Consider the following 18,710-nt stretch of genomic DNA (forward strand, 5'->3'; position numbering starts at 1 on the left):
ATAAGTGCATAAGGTTTCAAACAGTGAAAGCCTTAAACCAATATAACTTAACAAATATGCTATTATGTAAATGAATTGTTGCATTAGTCATTGCTAATAAAGACACGTAAAGGATTTTGTCTATATACGGAGAGAACTAAGCTGAAAGGAAATGACGCGGATCGGCCATCGTTTATTCAAACATTGAGAAAACCTCTGGCGCCTCCATTGAACGAAATGTTGACAGCTAATAAACTGTGCTGTTGACACAAACATTTTTAACATTTGAGTATTGAAAAGTGTACTTGCGAGTGCGTAGTTTCAATACGTTTTTGAAGATTAGCGAGTAAGGATGTCAACTTAAATTTGTTATTACTTAGCAATATACAATTCTGCTCTGGTACTAGGTTATTATCAAAACAAATAAATTTTTATGATCTTCATCTATTTCAACCAGTATTCAATAACGTATATTTCATCGTGATTTTTTTTAATAATAAATACCAACATTTTTATTTGCTTACAATAAGTTTCTTCATGCGTTAAATATTGCTATTAATTGCTATACATTCAAAATAAAACATTTACCGGATGATGTCACAATCAACTTTCTATCAATTACACGTGCACATAACAGCTTTTCCTTGTCGCAAGATGAACGACACGAGGTCACTTTCGCGAATGCGCTCTTCCCTTTAAAATAATGAGTCAAGTCAAACACGTTTGGCATCACAAAGGCCTTTATACACGATGATGGTTGTTTGCTGCCTTGCTGAATAAGTTAATAATGTAAATAAAGGCGAGCTTCTCAGTTTACCTGACATATTCGCGTTTCACACGGTTTCCACGATGCGTCAGGATGGAGCGCGGACGGCGCGGATGCGACAAAGGATCTCGCGCCGCGTCCTTCCGATGAAATCACGGGTTAAGTCCAACCGGCCAAGTCCACTTGACGTTCGACTAGCGTTCGATATGTCCGACACGATACATTAAAAGTTTCCTCGAAATATCACCCGGCGGCTGGCGCGCCTACACATGACACGCAATAAAAGCGATCGATTATTACCCATACGTGTGAAAAGCGGAAGGAATAAGGCCAAGCGGCTCAGTATTACAAGCAAGCTCGTCCGTCGGTGACGCTCGTGAGAACAGTCAATATTTGACCCCATCTCGTTGCTACGGTTCGAAATTGTCTCAACGATTTCGATATTTTCCAATCACAAATATTGTCTTAATGGCGGGCGCTCGATTTTGTGTGCATCGATCGTATAATGTCTAAGTTATCTGGCTGAGGGAGATCTGCAAACATCTATTCGTTATCTCGATCAAAACACAAAACCCGTTCGTATTTGCACTTTCTACGCATATATAAATATGTACATAGGTATATTAATGCGGAATTTAGCACGCGTCAATCAAACCAAACGTACACGAAATTCGACGATTTGTCACTCCGCCATTTTGAGGCATTCACAATAACGTCCGCCATTTTGGTGACAATAATTAACAGATAGGCATCACCGTCTGACCGCTTTCTAGTTTTTGTTTTCGAAAAATAATTATCATTACAATAAGCACGATCTCCTTTTACTTACCGCTGTTGCGGTATTTTGAATAATATTAAGGGGTCAAATGATTTAGAATTCAATAGCGTATGTACGGTCTTAATGAGCTTCTTTCGAAGACTGGTGGAACGAAATATATGTGTACTTACCTTTAGTTATATGTAAAACAAATATGCGAGGATAAAGTTCATTAGAAGGTAAGTAGACAGGTGAGTGAAGTAAATATAGTTGTATGAGTGATGTCTGAAAATGCTTTCAGTGTGTATGTGGAACAGCTGTTGTGGGAGTAGGCGCGCGGGCTGTCATGCCGGCTTGTTTACGCTGTGCGGCGTCACGCCGTCAATGGGTCAGGTTATTTACCTCTTCTTATCACCTTTTGTTTTGCTCAAACGCAGCCTGTTTCGTCCAGCTTCCTGACACGGCGGCGCGTTTCACTCGTTCGCGTAATGAAATATTATGCTGTCAACGAGTTGATTTTAATGTATTTAAAATGACGTCAGCTTTACGATTTTGATGTGGAGATAAAGTGCTATGTAAATTATCGGGTGCATATATCTCCTTATACTATGTTTGTCTTGGTGTTTTGACTCAGTTTAGGAAATCACAAAATCAGATCGTAGATAAAGCGTAGTATTAAATTTATGGATACCTACCCAATATTGATGATTCGTTATGGCTTGACAAATAAACGGTCACTTGTAGAAAGAGGAACGATAAAATAAAATAAAAATTGGTTAAAAAAGTAAAGAGTGTTTGTACAAGATAGCGTTGATCGAGTATGCGAGTGAAATAGAAGAAGCCAAAGTTATTGGAAGGGCTAACAATAAAAGCATCGGAGGCCGATCGGCGATACAGGTCCTTGTGTCCACATTAGCATCTCGAGGCAGGAGTGTGTGCAAACAGCGAGGGTCATCTGATGAAATGTTCAAAGGCTTTTAGTTCCCGAGAATTATTAAATGAAGCCCCAGGATCGTAATGTAAACAACGTGTGTTTGCTGAGGCAAGAACCTGTTGCTTTGTCGACGTTTTTGATGCGTGCTTCGGCTTATTGGCGGTTATTTTACGTTCGCCAATGTTAATGTGACTGCGGCCGTTAATGGCAACAATGTCAAGCGTCGCTGACCTATCCGTCACAACCGCGAGCTACAGAGCTACACAGCTACTCACTACACTGCACTCGCCACTCGGCACTCACACACACTGCGCCGCGAGCTTTTACCTCGATACACAGATCGTTCCGCGCTCATCCAAACGATGATTGCAGTAAATGCGCGACGATTTACATAACAAAATTGTTTGTAAACTGTTTCCTAAACGGCACAGAATAGATGCCTTTACAACTTATTAGTGTGAAGCATCTTGTACAATCAGCATTCCCCGCGAATATTACGCAAACACAAAGGCAGATTTCCCTTCGACGTCAACAATACGTTGCTCAAATGAGTGTTGCAACGAACTCTGCGAAACACCAGATATGTGTGGATATCTAGGCAAACACGCGGCCAGGTAATATGTCTAGGCAAATAAGCAGGTAGCCAGCGTCCCGGGCGCTAACACCGCTAATGTGTGGACAGAGCTCGTCGTGACGGATCCTGCTAATAAATATTCCAGGGAATGGATGCGCTAACTTCTCTACTGCGCCCGAAGGATGATGATTGCGAAAAAACAGCTATTACCTTTTTAACAATAAACCAGCAACAATATAACGATCGACTTCGAGAAATAAGAGTGATGCTAATGACAATCGTAAAACACGTATTCAATATGGACACAATTGAGTAATTTGCGTCTACGCAATTAATATACGCAGTCATCAATATTTTCACCTCGCACCTTTGCGAAGATATCTCCATTGGCATTAACAACTTAATGTTCAATATTTTATTACCGCCCGTTATTTGTCTTGCATACCAAACATGTTGGACGCACACGACATCTTTCATTACAAGTTTCTATTTGATTTCGCCTCATAAAATTTACTCGCACGGACACGATTATGATTTCTATCACAAATATTGAATACATTGTATGATGTATTTTCTATATTCAATGTATTCGTAACTTGAGCAATTATTGACATTGTTACATTGACAATGTTTCATATTAAATTTAATATCCTTTTATACGACGCTTGATGCTTCCAACAGTGCTGCAGTAACATTACTTTTAAAGTATTCAGTGGCCTCTTCATTGATATCGGAAGCCGAAGCATTGATATTCGTATGAAAAAGAGCTTAATAATCATCTTGTTAGGGTCTGAATTCATTTACAACAGCATAATAGTAGAAGGCGTTAATCAAAGGTGTGTCCTCCTGCTTATATCAGGGCAAGTTAGTTCGGAATTTTTCTGAGAACTGCATCAACTCCATTCGTTGTTTATTTAAGTAATAAGCAAGTGAGTTGTTTAATCGTTGGATGGATTCCTTCACTTTCCATTTCAATGTTGGGGTCACGATTTAAAGTGTAACACTGGTATCGTACATTGATGCGGCCCCTCGTGTTTACGAGTGACGCGCTTTATGCCAGCTGAAGTGCCACAGAGACATCTTTACATAAACGACGTGTTAAGTCGTAGTGAAATTCCGGTCGGTTTTATTGACTCGTCTCATACAAGATGTACCTTCATCGGCCCACTAAGCAACTTACAGTTAATATTATATTATAAAATCACGCGAGAGATTTCGACGGAGCGCACTGCTTCGATTCTGTTTATTTTCGAATTAGCGCGGGTTGTGCTAACGTTATCCTACTTATCGGTGCGAGCAACTGTTGGTTTTTACGGTTTGTCATACGATAATAATATAACAACATTTTAGTTCCATGCTATATTTGTTTTCTTCGCTGAATATGGTGAATCTGTAGCTTGCGAGGTGGACGAACTCTAAAAAGAGGAGTTAAGTGGCTCATTTTATTGATATAACGTTTAAATAAAATTGCGGTCACCTTAAAAACAATAAAAAGATTCAAGAATCCAGTAGCATGGGCCCATGAGAAAGAAAAGTCGATTAACAACGGATGTATAGAATTTTTATCAAAGGGTTCTGTAGATTTGGATAGGTATTTTTAAGATACTTTTCGAAAAATGAATTTATTTTGCACTTTATATGCAAATGTATATCTACGGACGTAATGTTAAAGGCAATCTTTCCCAGATAAATTTAGGGTGGTGCAGAGATAAATGAGGTGGGTATGACATTGAAAGATACAAATATTATACACATTTATTACGTTTTAAAATTACAATACACGTTTAAACTTTACTTGGGGGACAAGTAAATTACAAATATAAATAAACAGTTTCAAATAAGCCGACAACTCGTGGGTAGCAAGTATTCACAAGCCTTTGTCTATTACTCGTCGACAAGGAATTTTTATATTTTTAAATGAGTCGACCATCCCGTTTTACTGGTAACTTTCAAAGAAATTACACGTCAAGTGTTCCACAAATAGGTTGGGAAAAGCACTCGTCGCCTTTTATACGCAAATGACTATTATTATTCACACCGCGCAATCTTTTTAATGTAATGATATATTTTTACATTTCGCAAATAAAAAAGTGAAGTGTCATTATTGATTGAAAAATGATGGTTAATTAGAGCAATTGGCGCGATCGTAGATCGGCGGAACCCTGAAAAGGAGGCGTCGGGGCTTGCGTGTTGTTCCGACAGAAGCGTTTATCCGAACGAAACATTTCACCGATAATAACTCCACACAATATAATAATGCGAATAATAAATAAAAATCGAAATAAAATAATAATTTTAATGTCGTAATTGTGGGCCGGCGGCCGTGTCGGTGCGGCGATGGTGCGAGTGCAAAACGCTCGTTTCATATAACAATTTGATTGCCAACCTCACTACAGTTCCTTATATTGATTCCGATGGAACTTTAAGTACTCTAATAATGCAACTGGTTTTGCATAGTCATTACACACATCTGTTTCTTGTAATGGAATGAAATATAACGCGTCTGAGCGAGCAAGGTCCCCGAGTCGTGTGCGAGTGTTCGTCGTGAATGACTAGCTACCGCCCCCGGCGCCGTTCGCATCGGACAACAGGTGGATGTTGGCCTTTTGTATCATTATTGAAATGTATTTACCGAATGTTAATAAATTAACTGCAGTATCTCGAGATCAATGATACGCAATTGGAGGTTTTGTGAAAAGTTTTTACTTATATTTCATGTTTATGCAACACTTGAAGTCGTTATAGAAAATATAATAATTTTGGACAGTTTTAATACGTTCAATATTTTGGTTTATTTTTTATAAACTTCAGAACTAACTATATACCTACTTACCCATCAATAAATATAATAAATAACATAGTTTGTGAAGATATTTGCATGTTTGTATCACAAGTAGACGCTGAAAGTAGAAAACACATTCTTATATTTCGCACACATGGAAAATATTATCTATACATCATGGGCGTACTTAGAGATTTTAGGGGTTTAATTCCACGTCAAATAAAGTTTTTCTTACTAACAATTGATAAAACTTTTAAAGAATGACAACTATAGGTATTTTTTTTTAATCCTTCGATACTAAAACCTAGCTACACCCGTTCTATAAACATTAACGCTCGTATTCATAGTAGTTTTTTTACCAATAACAACGGCCCTATGTCTACGTACTGCGAAGGTTGCCATGCCGTCAGCACCGAGAAACAGACTTGTTATTACAGCTTTCCTCCGTCCTTAAATAAAAAACGTCTATGAATAAGGGGGTTAAACTTTAACCCCAGAATACTTGGCACTTTTATTCCGAGAAAAAATCGGACAAGACCGCGCGCGTTACCTAGTACCTACAAATATAATTCACAAGCTAATGAGTCCAATTTCAATCATAAATTAAGCCCTTAAGCGTAAACAGAGCGCCATATGCTATCATTGTTTGGATGCAACAAATGTAATTTCAAAACACCTCCGGCTAAAACCACACGGCGAATTATGTTTACATAACGTTAGGTAAACAGATTTAGATTAATTTTGAAGTAATACATTCTGCACTAATTATTCGTATACAATGTTATTGATTGATTAAATGTATTGATGTATTTATAGCGTTTGATGGCGGCGTGTGGTGTGTGGAGTCGATTGTTCGAATTGTTATTTTTGATTAATTTTAATGGATATTGTTGCTGATATCTTTAGTAAAACTGCCTCGGTGGCGGAGTTGTATTACGGTACGACTGCGGTGCTGAGGTGTGGGGTTCGATCTCCGGGTCAGGCAGTGATATCGGGTTTTTTTACTCAGTAGCAGCCCGGAGTGTGGAATTAGTGCCCGATTTGGTCATAGCCTCGCCTCGCCCCGTATGACATCATGGGACAGAATACATAAGGCGGAATAGTGGTTACATTAGTTGCGCCTATGCTTAGCCCTTGGGTATAAAAAGGCGTGAGATTGTGAGTATGTGTGTGTAAAAGTCTTATATTTAATATATTTCGGAAATATGAGTGAAGAATTTCATGTCGACAATTTGTTTTAGTTCGTAGTTTTGATGAACTCTCTTTATATTTTGAATTGTTTTCACACTTTTGAAAAGGATTAGAGGGTAACAAGAGCGTAGCTAGATTTCGAATTGGTAAAATCTTAAGTTAAAATACGGGGCAATGCGAAAATTTCATGTAGGCAATCACACAATACACAACACGTCGGCATGTGAAAATATTTTACCTTCATTTTTAAACACGAATAGCTTGTAGTGACGCCTCGCGACATTTATCTGTAATTGCCGGTTCGAGTTATTGTCCGCGTTGATGCACACAGGGGCATTCAAACTAATTTAATGACCTTAAATATTTTCTTTATTATATCAAATTCGAATTGTTCAAACTATGACGTTATTGTCAGGGGTAAAGTATTACATGTTTTTAAATCACTTTGTAAAAATAAATTACTCGATTTTAATAATTAAGTTACTTTATATTAAGTTACTTTTTAGAATTTTTTAACAGAGATATTTACATAACCCAATATTAATCGATATTAAATATCCATTTGAATAAACAAGTTGACACACCAAACGGATGGGGAGCTCATTCTTGTCCATAGATTTCTTTGTCCAGAGATTTATTTCAAACGTACCCTATTGAGAATTTTCTTGCGCCCGGTAGGCAACGGCTTGGCTGTGCTTCTGGCATTGCTTTAGTCCATGGGTAACGGATGCTGCTTACTGTCAGGCGGACCGCTCGCTCTTTTGCCTACTAAAGCAATAAAAACAACGGTTCTCTTATATCTGTCCGAACAACTGTTTTCCTCCTAACAATAAATATACTTAAATATATATCACTTTTAAAAACCCTAAATAAATCTAATATTATATTTGCTTATTTGTGAACAGTCAGCGCGGTCCGAAGGCGAATCCTCGGGTGAGCAGTCCTGTGAGAGCTCCGACGAGGGCGTGGGTCGCGACGCGCCGCAGCCGCCGCACCAGCACCAGGCCCTGCAGCAGCCCCCCCACACCATGACGCACCACCAGATCAACCAGATCACGCAGCACCAGAGGAACTCGCCCCGACCGCTTGACAGAGAGCTCAAGGTAATTTGATTTAATTATTTTTATTATTTTATGATGAATGTTCTCCTTGGTGTAGTGGTAACAGATTTGGGCTGTATGCTTGGAAGTCCTGGGCTCGACTTTCACAAATTATTGTGTTTCTACCATGATTTGTCAGGGATTGGATCTTCCAGGGGGGTTAACTTCATAAAGTTGGAAGGTTTCGTTAAAACAAACCATAACCTTGTGATGTGTAGTCGCAAACATAATTTTTATAAAAAGAATATAAGTTTATTTTGCATTATTTTAGAGAGGTTGTAAAATGAAGTTGCTTATACACTAATATTTATTTGAATTTTAAGTGACTTACTTAAATTTTTTATGAAATACTTCAATAGTTCTAAGAATTCACCAGTAAAATAGATATATTTTCCAAAAGCGTAAAGAACATAAATCTTCCACAGGTCCGAGACGACTTTGAATCTTTAAAGTCTTCGCTGCACCCTCACTTATCATCCTTGGCTTCATTAGCTCAAGGTGCCCCACTGTCCACATCGAGCAGTGTGTTCGCGCTGGCAGGGGCAGGGGCTCCAGGAGGCTTTCCCTACGCGCCTCCTGCGTTCCTGGCCCCTGCCCCGCCGCCGCCCGCGCAGCCAGTGGGCTCTGCCTCGTCTTCCTCATCGGAAGGCAGCGCCGCTGGCTGGAGCTTCGAAGAACAGTATAAGCAGGTTCGTCAGGTAAGTTCGTTTTGTGTTTCAGATGGTAGATATTTTGAATTAGTAGTATAGTTAAAGTTGATACGTAATACATTGTTTTAGTTGTGGCGTAGTGCGCAGTGCAGTATAAATGGCAAAATTTCATGAATGATATTCGATAAGCATATTGAGCGAGCCAAATTAAATTATTTACATTTCAAATATTTTATATTTTCTACTTGGTACTTACATATTAGCTTGGAAGAGAATTTGTAATATAATTTATTTTCTTATAGATATAATCTATTTCCTTAGAAAAATAAGCTGCAAAAACATTAGTAATAAAGATACACATAAGTTGCCCAATCTCGGGACGATTGACAGCGTATTATTATTCCTCATCCCACATTGCATGGGGTCGGAATGACCCTTCACATGTTTTGACAACCCTTTGCCAAACCAATGAAATATGTAACAAAGGGATAACGGGTTAGAGCTGCCATTATATAGTGATTTAGAACACATTTCATTGGGTAGTATTATGTAGGGTTAACACTGAATATTTAATACGTTCGATACCGGTTTATTTTGCTTTGATTGTTACTGGGGTACAAAATTTAACAACATATTACTGTATATTTTTCAATGCAATTATCTGTTCTCTGCAATTTTTTACATAAATATTTTCTTTTATCTTGCTGTTGTTGTAATATTGGCTGCATTCGATATTTAAAATGGCTAAACGTCTTTATAAAGTATAATATAAAATTCCAAAATAAAGTTATGTTTTGAATATTTTTCATGCATATACAAAAATATACACAATACGAGTAAGACGTGGACAAAAATCTTTTGTAATGCACATAATTCTGCATACTTTTTGATCCTTCCATTATTTTCACACTTATCACAAGCATTAATTAGGCAGTTAACACTTACAAGTAAATCCATTGTAGTTCGTTTATTTAAAGTTTCCACCTCACGCTCACGACCTAACAAGCCGTTAAATATATCAATACCGGAGAAAATAGCTTCGTATGATCACGCTGGCATTGTTCTTGGAGGATTAACAGCCATTATACAACCCGCAAAGTCGACTAAATTGTCTTACGAAAATTATATGTATGAAATTAGGGTTGGAAACACGATTGCAGCTGTCAAAGGCAGTTGTGGTTGTTAACGATTGTTCGCGAGTGTGGAATATTGTGAAGCCATTATTATAAAGCGACAATAATATACGCCTGAGATATCGGCTTATAAAAGAAAAGAATATTGCGTTATAGGAGATTATGGCTTAACTCTATATGGATTAGTTAATCAAACTGAAATGACGTTTTTTTTGCTTTTTAAAATGCCAACTAGAGATAGATTGATCATTTAATATTTAAAGAGAACTTCTGCTCAGAATCACTCACAAAATTAGGGGAATCGTGGAGTATATAATAGAAGAGAGGGCGCATGTCCATCCATTATAAAAACTATTATAAATATAGAGCCTCAAAGAAGACACACTGTGTTACACTATTTATTGAATACTATACCAATACGCTAACATGTTAATATAAGCCTAACTATATTGTTTTAATGTCTCTCATATAACCACATTTATGAAAATAAAATTTTATTTAATTTTTTAAAGGATAGAAATCTGAATTATAGAAAGGAGGAGTCATTCGGAAATCCATGTAAATTTGCATAATACATTTATTAGGTGGTAAAACTAGAACAATGATTCTAGACTAGCTTATCCATCTGCGTTGGATATTACCTACTTGTCCTTCATGAATATCCTTTGTAGCCAGAATTTATGGCAAATTCATAACACAAATTCTGAAATATAATCCAATGAATGGCTTCACATTCCGTATGGTTGAGAATTGGACACGTTAATTGCTTTTATGTCGTGTGCTCGTGAGTTTGTTGGGTTAACGATTAGTTCAAAGGGTCCATTGATCGAGTTTGCTTGTGTTAGCTCAGTCGTGATGATAGCCTATTTTGCAAGAATAACCTATAAATTTTGGTTGTAAGTAATCGGTTGTTTGAAAGTCGAGTTATGATGTTATTTCGTAAAATTATAATTTAATAATGTCAGCTTTATATTTTATGATATTTTACTGCGGGTCACGGGCCTATTTCACCACTCAGAGGGAAAAATTTTTAATCCACGCTGGCTTTGTGTGGGTGAGTTAAGTTGTCCGATGTTTTAAAACTGAATTACATATGTCTATTTTGCATTTGTGAATTAATATTGCATTAAAATAATTAATTACCAACTTTTTTAAACTACCTCGACTTTTGTCTTGAATAATAATTATTTATTATAACTTCCAATTGTTCAACAAAGAATACAAACCACACTTCATAATTGCAATTAATTTGTTTCGAACAAAAGTTGTCTGTTGTACCTAAAACATCAAGTTCATTTTTATATTTAGCACCCCTTTATGCCAGGCGTAAGGTCACTAGACCTTTGTGGTCCTACATATTGTAATTTTCCTTTCAATACGACCACGGACAGAGCCTGAACAGGCAATGAAAGAAACTTTGTACGTTTGTCAACCAATTAAAATGTACGTTCTTATTTTTATTGACACTCTTATACAATGTATGCGTATCAGAATTCGTTTGACTGAGGTCGCCTGCTTAGTTTTTGAAGGGATTTCTTTTAATTATATGTTTGATTTTTTTTACAATTACGGAATAACCACAAAGACTTTTAAAATGATTATGTTACAGTTTTAATTGGTAATTATTGCGTTAGTTTTGAAAAATAGGTAAGACTTAACGAGTAATATTTTATGCGCCTAAAACATTCACAAAGCCAAAGTAATTGTGGATGCTTAAACAACTACTGATGATTTTCTATCTTATAGATTACTCAGTTGCAGCTTGAAGTCAGGAAGTTGGCGGGGTGATATACCCGTGCCTCGGAAATCATGTAAAGTCGTCAGTTTTGCGCCTGATATCTCTTCGGTCATGTCGGATTGCCGTCTCACCGAACTATGACAGTGAGGGAACGGAGAGTGCACCCGTGTAATGCGCACACACTTGTGCACTATAATATCTCTGCTGCTGGTCTCCGTTGAGATTGGCCTTTGTAGCCGAACTTCAGTTAGGAAGGAATCACTTGAAATCGTTTATTTAACATCGCATTGCAAATATATTCGCTTTTATGTGAATGATTAGAACCCGTTCTAGCCATCATCCACCAAATAAAATTGTCTATCCCTATTGTCTCTAAAACGTTTGTTTTGTCGCTGCGTGTCGAATGTGTCCACAATTGCGCCATTTGTACGGCGTAGATCGCGGTGCGTTTGATTAGTCGCGTGGAGCCCTTGTTTCCTTTCTGCACGCTCGCTTACACGTGTGCTATTTTAATTTTAATCGGTATATTGAGATGCTTGTTAATGTTATAACTAATTGCTGTAATGCAATTTACATCGAGGAACACAGTCTCGGATAAAACCCCGGTATTGGTAAGGTGATAAAGAGTTTTTGCAGTTCAGGAGTGTGGAAATATGGTAAATACGCTCGTCACTACAAAATTAAAAAAACAATGCAACGTGCGCATAATTGGCTACCGTATGTTACCACCATAAAGCAAGTCTATACCACTTCAATCTATCTTTAGAAATCTCTACGGAATGCCATCTAGATATAAGGATATTGAATACGAAAAATATGTAAACAAAGTACCTGTAATATCGAGACGAACTATGCCCAGTTTTGGTACCGTTTATTAAATACAATTGGTTAGAACATGTAACATAGCACATTATTGTGATATCTTGACACAGACTTTATAATTGGCCTTGGTATATACCGCAAATTAACTGTATTATCAATGTTTCCACTCACAATATGATGACAATTAATATACCCATATTTATAAAACATGGCCGCTACTAATATCTCGATTATCACGCCTTCTATGATGTCTAACTTGGAAATATTAAGAGTCCATGATAAATTATTTGAATATCACCTTTATAGTACTGTAATAAGGTTGCTAAATGATTTCCATTCCGATGATATTTGCGCTGATATTTTGTTCCAATTCGTATCATAATGTAAAATATAAAATTTCCCATTGTAAAATTGCTTTTTGTTCGCTAATTTTATTGGTCGTCGTTGTTATCATGGGTTTTTATGTTACATGGTATTAATTTAGACGTTTTATTTAATTTTCTTTCATTCTTCAATTGTTTTGTTTCCTACTACGTATATGTTTCGCACATAAGTCTTTCTTTGGTAATGCCTTGATGTATTAAATTCTTTGTTTCTACATTATTTAGTTGTGTAGGTCCTCGCATAGATTTCGTAATAAGTAATCAACAGTTCATGGTTTATAACATTTATTAATGCTTTATACATTTAATTTGATAATTGCGTGAATATTCATTTGTAATCGGAGCTATAATTCGAATAAGAAGCCGAAGGTGCCCCATGAGTCTTGCAGCTAACTAATATTTGCATGATCCGCAAATAGTGGTTCTGAGTCTCGATGCCGTGGGATTACAGTCCATCACAATTTATATGCTCTACAGAAATTATAATTTATAGTGTATAGGATGCTGAAATGTAACTGGGTGTACAACAAAGTATCGGAAGTCTAGCCTATTTTTATTACCATAGCTATGCCAGTAATGTAATAGTTTCCTTAAACCAGCATTAAGCCACGCAAAATCAAAATAATACTTTAACCTTTATCCGCAATATTATTTATGAAAAAGCAGTTGTTTTAGTGGTTCATTTCAATCACGTAGCGTTGTGCTATCGAGCGCTGCGCGGGCGCACGGCGCTCGTACATTTGTCAAAACAGAGTCAAGACACCCGCCAGGGGGCGCTTGTTTATGTACAACACGTTTGATTTTATACGATTTATCATGCGAATAATTCAACGATAAATCGACTTAGTAATTTACTTTAAAATAAATCGCTCCACCGTGGCACGTCGATAACCCCGATAACTAAATTATTAAAGAAATTTCTTTTGCGTTTAAAAATGGTTTTAATCGGCAGGGAATTTATTTTGCTTCACATTATAACGTATGTTGTTTATAACAGGAGTTAAAGTATGATGTAACACATATAGAAAAAGGTATGTAGATATGGATTGGACTTGTGGAGAGGATGTAAGACGGGTCACGGATATTTGAGCCAATGTAGATGGTACGGCTGGAAAGAGCGGCTCGACGAGAACGTAGTGATCAAATCGATATCTTATAATTGCATTTAGGCCGGCATGATGGTGTCGAATCGTATGAGATAGCTCTCTCTTGCAACTTTATCTGGACGGCTTCGTTCTCACCATCAGATTTACCATTACCATTTGCCGTGCCAGGAATAAAAAAAAAGATATCCGACAAGGGCAGGACAGGAGTACCGGCAAAAATCTATAAGAAGTACGAATGTGCAAGAGGCAAAAGTAATGCGTCAAAATTGTAGCATGTGGCGCTCAATAGTCTCTACCTACCTCTATGGGGCATTGGCGTGAGTGTGCAACATTTATAATATATTTAATGTAACTCCTTTTTCTTCTTTGAAACATACTAATGTTACAAATAGTTAAGTAAGCTAGCTAGCTAATATCTTCATTAAATATATTTTGAAAAACTCTCGTCAAAATTATTGGATGGTATTAAACACTGTACAATTTTATACGAATAATAAAACATTGAAAAACGTCATCTGCTCACAATAGCGAGTCTAAAACAGTATATAATGAGTGAAACGTTAATTAGTATCGGAAGAGGCGAACGTTTCTTTAATGTCCGACTAATTTGTTTGTTAACTCATGACGTCACATGTACGACAATAACATAAAACATAACTACCGTTGATAAATCCGAAAGGCATTAAAATTGTAATCGCCTTTAAACTAATTGGCTTAAGTGCCGTTTTACTGATAATTTTTTAACTTTTGCGATATATCCTACCTTCATGTTTCTAATAACTAAGTACTTGTTTGGTACGTACTTAGATATATTTGAACTTTTTATTAATTATTAATTTAATATACGTTTTATTTAAAATCCGAGGTAAACAGTATAGTAAGTACATCGTGGTAAATGAATAAACGTGTAAATCGTAGGAATAATCGGTGCGTTAAATAAAATCTATAGGTATAAGTTTGTTTCCTGTGTTTAAATACTAACTATCTGAAAATACCATTAATACTCTTTAGATAATAAAAGCCAAATATAGAGAAAATGTTAAGGTATTTGCTAGAAGTAAACACAGAAAATAGATTTGAGTAAAATTTCGGAAACAGAAAGTTGATGTTCTGGATTAATTTTTAGGTTACTTTTAAACCGAAATGTACACGATTATTTCACAAAATAAATGTAAGTAATTAAATAGTTTTGACGAAATATTATAATTAGGTATTCTGTCTTTTCTGTTGTTTTAATAAACTCGTTTTAACGTATAATATTTTATTCATGTATTAATGTAATGAAAATGAGACAGAAAAAACACAATAACATTTCGTGAAAACTATTTCGTTGCGTAAATTTTGAGAAATACACACTGTACAGTACTTTTTATTAAGGGAAAAGCCATTATGCGGGCTCAACTGCGAGTAAAACTTAGTATTCAATAATAGTTAGTCATATTCAGTACTTCCCTCTCATACATAATAACTATAACAATTCTGATTATAATTACGCTCACCGCGTGTGGAATTGCGCATCAACAAAACAATGTAATTGGCATTTGTACAACACATCTATTGTTAATAAAACAAAACGTTTAGATATTGAGATTATAATATAGTTAGTAATATAATAATTTGTTTAAGTTAAGAGTGTTAAAAAAAGTAGATTTTTTTTAATTACAATTTAGTTAATAACAGAATAATTTGTGTAAGCAAAGAGACGAGCAAGGTCTTTAAATTTCAGTTTTGTTTTAAAATAATCTTTTTATTTGTTAAAATCGTATTAAAGATATTTTAATAGATATTTTAATAGAGTAAAACGTAGACATAGGTAGATTTATTAACATAAAAATCCACAGTAAAAAAACATTAAAACAGTAATACCAGCACAAAAAACCTTAAAAGCTCAGTTACCAATTTCAAGTGTATAAAACATTCCACCCCGACGATAAACGTATCGAAAGCATCCAAAAGATAACGCGTCTAGACGGAATAAATATCCGAAACACTCGAATGCCAGCACGATGGCTCACTTGGCTAATCGTGCGGGTTGCCAGTAAAAAAAACAGTTTTTTCGAACGCCCAACCTACTGCCGACGGAACACTTTAAAAGGTTTACGGCGAATCTAATAGGACATGTGCATTTAAAACATTTAAACATAAACTTGTTCGGAGATTACGGATTAGGTGTGGTAATGTTCGGCTTTTACAAGATTCTTATATTCTCGTTTGTTACATGTGTTTTTAATGGCTTGTGATTTCATTCATCTGTTGTTTTTTGCGGAAATGTTTGTTCTATTGAAGAATAATCAAGGTTTACTTGTGCCTTAATAAATCTCTTCAATAATAATCATAAAATGGTTGCTTTATTCGAGAAAAAATACGTATAATAAGTGATGTTTACGCGAATGTTAGATATTGAAATAAAATCCGAAAATTGTTTAAATTCAAGAAATGACTTTGGAATGTGAATACCTTTTTTATTTTGGCAGTACCTCATGGTTTTCTAAAATGACGATATAAATCTGTATTACGTATTTTTTTATTTAAGGCATGTATTACTGACTGAAAAAGCTTCTAAATGAAAAAAAAGAGATTGTTTTGTGTTTATTCAAACCTGCTAAATTTGGAAACTAATAGTCAGATTTTGATAGTTCTTACATTAGTAGAACCTACATTATCTTTATATATTTGAGTACTTTTATAGGCTACTAAGATCCTAGGAATGCGTGCGGAGCTGAGAGCAGAAGCTAGTTACAAATAAATCTATTTATAACCCTATTTGGTTCTAAGATTATATAGAGTGGACATTGCGAAGGTAGTCATACAAAAAATTTGCACTCATGAGATGGTTACTCAATCAACCGTGAAATATTTTACATTGGTGTTTTGCACCAATGTAAAATACTTCATGATTTGTCCATATCAAAATTTGCACATTTTTATTGCGTTTTAAGCAAAATTTTTGTAAATGTATTATTTTTGTATTAATATCTAAGGACGTTGTGAAATTTTGAATAAGACAACGACTTATTGCCAATTGGACTTTAAGGACACAAATTTGGTCCTTATGTACGGTATATAACTAATTATACTGTTTAATGTCTTTGTCTATAACAAACAATATACGTCTTGATGACACTTACTTGTTATAGAAAAATGTTTTTTGACGACTTATTACTAATTACGATAAGCGTGGGTGTTAATGTATGTTCATTGCTTGTTATTGTGACCTCAAAAGATAAATGATTTGACTGAGCAGTAATTATATCCAGTAATACAGGATAAGTAAAAGTTATTATAGACATTACCCAGAAAGCAATTCGTAAGTCATTACTTAAACAATGGCTCTCTCAGTGGCGTAGTTGTGTGGACTGCAGTGCACAGGTCTCTGATTCTGCCCGAAGACGAATTGTATTGGATTTTTCTACTCAGTATCAGCCCGGAGTCTGGAATTTATGCCCGATATGACGACAGGCTCGCCCCCTATATGGGATTGAATACATATGGCGGAAAGTGGATGCCCCAGTTGCGCCTCTGTCTACCCTTTCGGTGATTAAAACAATTCATAAATGCATTTACTGCAGCCTCAAATATTAACTGCTAAAAATTTCATTCGATTGACTAAAATCGCTGAGAGTTCCAGTTCTTTCTTTTCTTTCTTTATACATGACGTAAATAGTTAAATATAATTTGTCTACCTTCTACGCTAACCACCTCCGCCAGTGTCACGGCCAAAATCCATTAATAACATAAATATCACAACCCAGAAATATTCTCGGCAATGAAACCTACCCCATTAGTGTCTATTTAAAAAATCGGCGCGCATCGCGATCTCGTAATATCGCAGTGATGAACCCCAGCTGACTGGCTATTTCTGGCGGGCGTGCATGGGGGCCCGTGCGCCGGCGCAAGTTGCATGCACGCCGTGGCAATTTTAACTTTTTTTGTATAACGAGATGTTCATTTGATAGGAAACTGTAAGTTGCTGGTAAATAGTAAGATTAACCACAATTATGATTAGAAAACATTTCATGATATTACAATAAGTTTGCGCCCCTAAGACCTTACGTTTTATATTCAATTTCCATTTACCTAAAATACAATCGTGTTTGTTAATGCTAAGCATCGGCTTAGCGGCTGAAAATGATAAAATGTTGGATCCTCACATTCTGGAGAGCTGCTGCTACCCAGGCACTTATATATGCTAATATTATTTCTATATAAAGAAACAATAAAGCCCGCTATCTCTACTTACTTGGACAGTATTGTGGTGGTCAGCGGGAGCGCCGTCTCCTGCGCAATGTGTCGCACATGGTGTATCAACTTTATTGCTTTTTATTAAACGCATTAAACAAAGCAACAACATATTCCTTGCAAATAAACGGTAACATTATTTTGAAAATTTGGTGCTTTCGTCAATAGTCCCTGTTTCACGGATTATATTGCTACTCAACAATTAGAATATAAAACGATAATATACTTGTACAAGTTACGCTTTCAACTATGCCCCTAAATAGGGGGAATCAAATAAATACTAATACTTAATTTGTGGAATTATGTCTTTAACATATAAGTCTGATTAGATCTGATTAAGAAGTAAGAGCCGTATAAATAGATGCAACAATTTCGCCCTGAAGTGCGATATGAACTGAGACGCTGTCAATTTAAGGTCAACATTTTAAGATGCTGCCTAAGTTGTTGCTTGATAAACCCATATTAACATCAACTTAAACGATATCTCAAGTCACAATATGTGACGGATTTTAATAGCTGAGTTTTTTTTCAACAACGCCGACTAATCTGAGAACAA

General features: G+C 35.9%; 1 protein-coding gene across 3 annotated transcripts in view; it reads left to right on the forward strand.

Annotated features, from left to right (window-relative positions):
• Positions 1-18,710, forward strand: part of LOC115444226 (protein dead ringer) — a 128,807-nt gene that overhangs the window by 33,554 nt on the left and 76,543 nt on the right. For all 3 annotated transcript variants that reach the window (XM_030169915.2, XM_030169916.2, XM_030169917.2), the window contains 2 exons: positions 7,889-8,086; positions 8,509-8,781. In XM_030169915.2, the coding sequence (XP_030025775.1) occupies positions 7,889-8,086; positions 8,509-8,781 (471 nt within the window). The remainder of the gene's footprint in view (positions 1-7,888; positions 8,087-8,508; positions 8,782-18,710) is intronic.

Source organism: Manduca sexta, chromosome 16 (genome assembly GCF_014839805.1).
Source record: "Manduca sexta isolate Smith_Timp_Sample1 chromosome 16, JHU_Msex_v1.0, whole genome shotgun sequence".
NCBI lineage: Eukaryota > Metazoa > Arthropoda > Insecta > Lepidoptera > Sphingidae > Manduca > Manduca sexta.